Genomic DNA, 6,140 nt, shown 5'->3' with positions numbered 1-6,140 from the left:
AAAGTTTGAGATAGTACAGATAATATTTGTTTTTTCTCTTATCTTTAAGAATGGATTTGTTCACAACAGTGATTTACAATCGCGCGTGTGTAAATGGTTGCTTGTTAACTGTAGTTAATCACTCGCAAACCAGCAACTTTTCAAACGGGAGGTTGGTAATGCTTGTCACTGGTAGCAAATACAGTAGAGACACAGCTGGTAGTGATGCCGCAATGCGCAGTGAGTATAGTTGAGACGTGCGTTTAGAACTGAGAATAGTAGCAAAATTAAACATACTGTGCAATTGTGTGTGCCTGCTCTATTTGTGTTGCTGCCGTTGTTCCAAGAGCATGACTGTCACTATGTGAAAGTCTGTCCTGCAACATTGCAATTATTGACTTTCAACGTGCAGATAACCTACGTTTCCGAGATCCTAGAATGAACAGCTTCATTCTTTTTTCATAACATGCAACATCTGTCAGCTTTATGCTTTTTACCCACACAAAATCTTCTCTTTCAATACTCGGTACAAATTATCTTCCTATAGTGTTGGCCCGTTCCAAATTGTATTGAACTTCGTTTCCACAAGCATCATGTAAGAGATAATGTACAGTACTCGAGAGGTACCGGTACTCGTACAGGTTGCTACGCTTCATAACTCTGCCACTACTCACTAGCTGACACCTGCTACTCCTAACGGGAATGAGTGTAATCCGATCTGACTGAATCTGACATGGCAATACCAAGAACAAAACATGTTTTTTACACATTTTGTGCTTATTTATCTCGCTCCATCACATCCTAAATATGTTTCACCGATTTTTAAAACATAGAACCAATATTTTCATCTGCGTATTTTCCTTTATTTTAGGTTGCACATTGTCACTGGTTTTTCTAAATTTAGATGCTTGCCCGGAAAATTTAAAAAGAACACTTGAATTAAACCAAATTGAAAATAACAAAAACTCCGGAGGGCATGTGCATTTCTTAGTTGTGTTAGTCGTGTCTAGTCCTGCCAATTTCAAGAGAAGACATACACTTAGAGAAACTTGGCTGAAGACGTGTGCAGATATTAATGTAAAATATTACTTTGTTATTGGTTCTAAAAGTTTACCCAGCGATATTTCCTCAAAAATTGAATCAGAGCAAAATATTTACAGTGATATTTTAATTCTTGAAGACATTCTTGATACATACTCTTTTTTAACCAGAAAAGTTCTCTCAGCATTTGTATGGATAGAAAAAAATAAGAAATTTCAGTATATTCTTAAGTGTGACGATGATTCATTTGTGCACGTTAAAGAACTTGTTAGAAAATTGAAAACTATTGATAATGAAGGTAGTGGAAAGAATTTGTATTGGGGCTTCTTTAATGGTCGAGCAGCTGTGAAAAAATCTGGAAAATGGAAAGAAAATGGATGGATTTTATGTGATTATTACTTACCATATGCACTAGGTGGAGGGTACGTCTTATCACACAGATTAGTAAGTTATATCACCCGGAATGCAGATGATTTAGCGTGAGTAAATTCTTTTAATATCATTAGTATGTTGATGAACGAACTCAATTATCTTTTAGACAATCTTTTAGGATTTTGCCATGTCAAAGAAACAAACTGTAGAGTTCCAGCTCAGTTATCATTTTGTCCATTGATTTAAGCCACATCTTCCCTTAAACTGTGTACAAATGGATTCAATCAACATTACTTAAGGGAAAAGGAAATTTTCATCCTTGAAATATTTCAGTTTTGTCATTCACCAAGTGGTTTTCTATAGCCTACTGGTAGGCCTACCATACCTAATTTATAACCAGCTGGGTAGGGTTGCCAAATTTTATTACAGATAAATCAGGACATTATGTTTATTACATAGACTTTTATTGTGATTACCATTTAATAATAATAATAATAATAATAATGTATGAATTAAAAAATAATGGGAATAAAAATGTTCAAGATAACATACTCTTTACGTTTTAGAACATTGGTGGCAGTGAAACGATTCAGCGGATTCAGCATCTAATGATGTTCTGTTATTATCATTCTTAGGTTTAAAATTTAAATTAGATATCCCAAAACAATATAGTCTACTGTATATGCAGCAGGTAGTTATGTTTTTTCTGAATATAACATCTTTAAATTTCTGAGTTTTCGACTTTTAACTTTCCTGCTCACAGTGGCTGCCTCTACATCTCATATTTGGCTGTCATTAAAGCTTTGGAGAAAAGAATTTGCTGCTGAGCGATATAATTATACGAGGGTTGGGACATAAGTCCTGCTACAGTTTTTTTCTTTACGTTTACACGGCGCTGCCATATAATGGTCATATGTCCTGGAAAGCACAACACTTATCGTACGTGGACACAGCACAAGATGGCGGTTTGTTGGACAGGTACCATGCACAGGGTGATGGGACCGCAGTAGTGAGTCACCAGATTTGATGATGCAAGAATTGTGTGCATACATCAAACTGGCCATTCACCGAGATCGGGATGCCAAACAAAGAGTATAAGATGGGCAGCTGCATTTTAGCACAGATGTGAAACGACCAGCGGTCTGGAAGACCTGTTAGTATCTGGACTTACGTGTCACATGCGGTATTATCCAGTGCTTGGATGTGGACAGAAGATGGTCACTACTTGAGTTACAAGCTGAAATAGGGATTGATAAATGAACTATCCATATTATGTTACAGGAAAATCTTAATTTGCATAAAATTGCATCATGGTGGGTGCCACGTGCACTTACTGACATGCAAATGTAGACATGGTACCACTTGGTACATTACCAGCAGGAAGGTGAGCAAATGCTGGAGAGAATAGTGATCATGGATGAATTTTAGGCCAGGGAATATGAACTGGAGCGCAGAACCTTCCTGCAGAGACAGTTACATTGTGCCATTAGGGACAAGTGCCAAGATCTTCTCGACAATGTCATCCTTCTCCATGACAATACCAGACTGCATGCAGCAGAGGCTGCAGGGAGGCAACCTGAGTGCTGGGGGGTGGGAAGTACTGGAACACCCGCCACACTCACCGGACTTGTCTCCTTGCTATTTTGACCTCGTCCCCAAAGTGAAAGAACCATTGCGTGGGAGACGGTTTAGGACACATGTTTAAAAAGAATCAGCAAACACAAAACCACACACAGCCTAGCAGATGCACCCCACCCCCACACTACCCCCTCCACAAGCTGCTTCCCCCTCCCCACCACCTCTCTTTCTTAACGCTACGACAGCCACAAGACGTACGCGCAACAATGTGCAACACGCTCCCAACTATGCTCGAGGACATATCCAACTCACACGTAAGTAACACACGCACGCACGCACCCCCCCAAAAACACACGCCATGTACACAACCTATTTAACAGGCACACTCTATCAGTTATTCTAATACCTACCTTCTTTTTCTTCTTTCTCATATTTTTTAAATTTACCTGAAGGAACGCAAGTATGAAGAGGGGAGCACCCACAACTCACTTTCATTGATTTCAATATGTCGCACACAGCAAAGTAAACCTCAACAAGGAAGTTTGATATAGACTAGCATGTCTTTCAGCATTGATATAAACTGAGAGTTAGCTATGTATCTGTAAACAGATTACTAAACCTCTTATTCTAATTAATACGACGTCCTTGCATATTTGCGGCCCAACAATGCATTTTGAATCATCTCATAAAACCGTTGGACATAGTGTTGGAATTTAACAATAGGCTAGATATCTGAGCCTGACACCTGAATGTCAGTGATTCTTCATAAACTCTAAGAATTGTATCCAATTGCAACCTCAACAAATATAATTTTTAAAATATGTAGAAATCATGGGGCCGGGATAAAAGCCCTTTAACCCCCAAAACTGTACCATATGTATATATCTTAACCGTAAGTCGTTTTAGAATAGTGGCATTCATGTTTATTTTAAGGCATTCTTGTTTAATTTTAGTTTTAGTAGTACCTGTCACTATTAAGCAGGGTCTTCAACAGCTGAAGATGACCTATTTACAGGTCGAAACCGGTACTGTCCTTTTATGTAAATAATATTGACACTATGTAAAATGAAGTATTGATTAGGTGGAGTACTCATCCTTCATACTTGTGTGCTTGAACTATCAATACGGACTATGAAGCTAATAGATTATAGTATGAGAGGACATTGCCAATGCTGTGAAACATGAGGTTGCAAAATTCACGCAGGGTGAAGCGATTGGTATCTGATACCTCCCACATTGTTAGCAGTGTGCTGTGGACACTTTGACGGTTTACCATGAATGTTCCTGTACACTCTGAGAATAAACATTATGTAGCACAAAGATTTCATGGCTGACAGTTTCCTTGATTTATATCCTACACCTGGTAAACCTACTTGGCATTATTCATACACTCCCAACCCCCATCTGTATATTTTCATTTGTTTGGTAGATCTTGCATTCGTGCAGGGTAGGAAAGATCACAATATGAAGATGAAGTTGGAATTCAAGAGGACAAATTGGGGCAAATATTCGTTTATAGGAAGGGGAGTTAGGGATTGGAATAACTTATCAAGGGAAATGTTCAACAAATTTCCAATTTCTTTGAAATGATGTAAGAAGAGGCTAGGAAACAACAGATAGGGAATCTGTCACCTGGGCGACTGCCCTAAATGCAGATCAGTAGTGATTGATTGAAAAAAAATAGCTGCCTTGACTTATGCACCAACCCTCCTATATGATACATTATCAGCCCATAATTATAAGACTCAAAGGAGTTCATATGATTAAATAACATTCTGCATGGATATTTATAGTTTTCAAATAGAACAGTTCTATTCCTGGAAGATCTTTCATTTGACAGGCAAAAGAATGGAATAAATTTCATGCCAGTGAGTTATTTAATTTAAAACTGGGACATCTACCTTTCAACTCTGTATAATATTAATTGCTTGAAAAATATAGCATTGACCATATTATGTAAATCACATTCGTGAAACATCACTTCTCCTAATATTAATATTCATATGCACACTTATTCTCCGTTAATTGGATTCCCCACCTCTGTAAAAGGTCTAAAACAATTTTTATGATGTTTCAGGCTATTCAGTAGTGAAGATGTTTCTGTTGGAGTATGGCTAGCTAACAAAGCTGATGTTAATAGACTCCATGATCCACGCTTTGATACCGAGTATAGATCCCGAGGTTGTTCCAACAGCTACCTTGTAACACATAAACAGAGTGAGACAGAACAGAGCATGCTGTATGAAAATCTTCAGACTGATGGCAAACTATGTGAAGTGGAATTCAAAGCAAGGATGTCATACATATATAATTGGAATGTACCACCGTCCCAATGTTGTGTAAGATCAGATGAAAAGATTCCTTAAAAATAAAAGTATTACTTACTTGATAATTTTCATTAATCCATCTTATGTTCCTTTATACATCTCTCATTTGGTCCAATTTTAAGTGCACTAGGTATTCTAGTGACAAATGCTGTGTAGATGTATATTTGGCAAAAATTTTGCAGTGTAAGTATAAACCAAGCAACTAAAAACTCATTCAAAATCTATTTTATTGGCCAAAACTTACTACGTTGTCAAAGTTTGATGACCTGTGCAATGTGTGGAAAAGATGAGCATACTGGAGTTGAGTTCACAGCACCATCTGTGTGTGTCAACTGCCCAGGTGTGCATGCTCCGATATCCAAAGAGAACATCCATTCAGGGAGGAGAAAAGATCTAGGGTATAAAAATTCTGGATAAATTCTCTTATCCAGATGCCCAAAGAAAATTTGGATCCATTGCTGTTACGGAGTTCTCAGTCTCCTTTGCTGAAAAGGTCACAAAAGTACGGATCTCTCCAGAGAGTTTACTAGCTACCAATAGAATGGAGTAAGAGTAAGGAAGGTACCTGTACCTCTTCCTGGGAAACCAATGAGTACGTCATTTCCAAGGGCTTTTTCCAGTCATGTTCAGCTGGGAAGTACTTCTACCAGGGTGGGTGAGAAGAACTTTCCAGCCCGCCTTACAATGCCCAGACAAAGGAGAAGGGGAAGCCCCAGTGCTCCCTTACACGGTTGGAGAAGAAGGCTTTTCCAATCTGATCAGAGGTCACCATATCCCCGAAGAAACCCAGCAACCATCTGCTGGCTCTGTTTCAAAGAATCCGCAGATGGTGGGCAAGAGTGA

At 38.4% G+C, this 6,140-nt stretch overlaps 1 protein-coding gene across 1 annotated transcript; it reads left to right on the top strand.

Annotated features, from left to right (window-relative positions):
* Nucleotides 1-202: 202 nt before the first annotated feature.
* Nucleotides 203-5,362, top strand: LOC136875745 (beta-1,3-galactosyltransferase 6). The gene is made up of 2 exons (XM_067149322.2): nucleotides 203-1,499; nucleotides 5,048-5,362. The coding sequence occupies exons 1-2, from the start codon at nucleotides 787-789 to the stop codon at nucleotides 5,334-5,336; spliced, it is 1,002 nt and encodes a 333-aa protein (XP_067005423.2). The 5' UTR covers nucleotides 203-786; the 3' UTR covers nucleotides 5,337-5,362.
* The last annotated feature ends 778 nt before the right edge of the window (nucleotides 5,363-6,140 follow it).

This window comes from Anabrus simplex, chromosome 6 (assembly GCF_040414725.1).
Source record: "Anabrus simplex isolate iqAnaSimp1 chromosome 6, ASM4041472v1, whole genome shotgun sequence".
Lineage (NCBI taxonomy): Eukaryota > Metazoa > Arthropoda > Insecta > Orthoptera > Tettigoniidae > Anabrus > Anabrus simplex.
Note: the sequence above shows the minus strand (reverse complement) of the source record. Positions and strands in the feature narration are given on the sequence as shown.

What these genes read in the sequence shown, in the direction of transcription:
- LOC136875745 (XM_067149322.2), top strand. Translation starts at nt 787, where the DNA reads ATGTTTCACCGATTTTTAAAACATAGAACCAATATTTTCATCTGCGTA. An exon ending in CGGAATGCAGATGATTTAGC is followed by an intron (nt 1,500 to 5,047) that starts GTGAGTAAATTC and finishes ATGATGTTTCAG; the next exon opens with GCTATTCAGTAGTGAAGATG.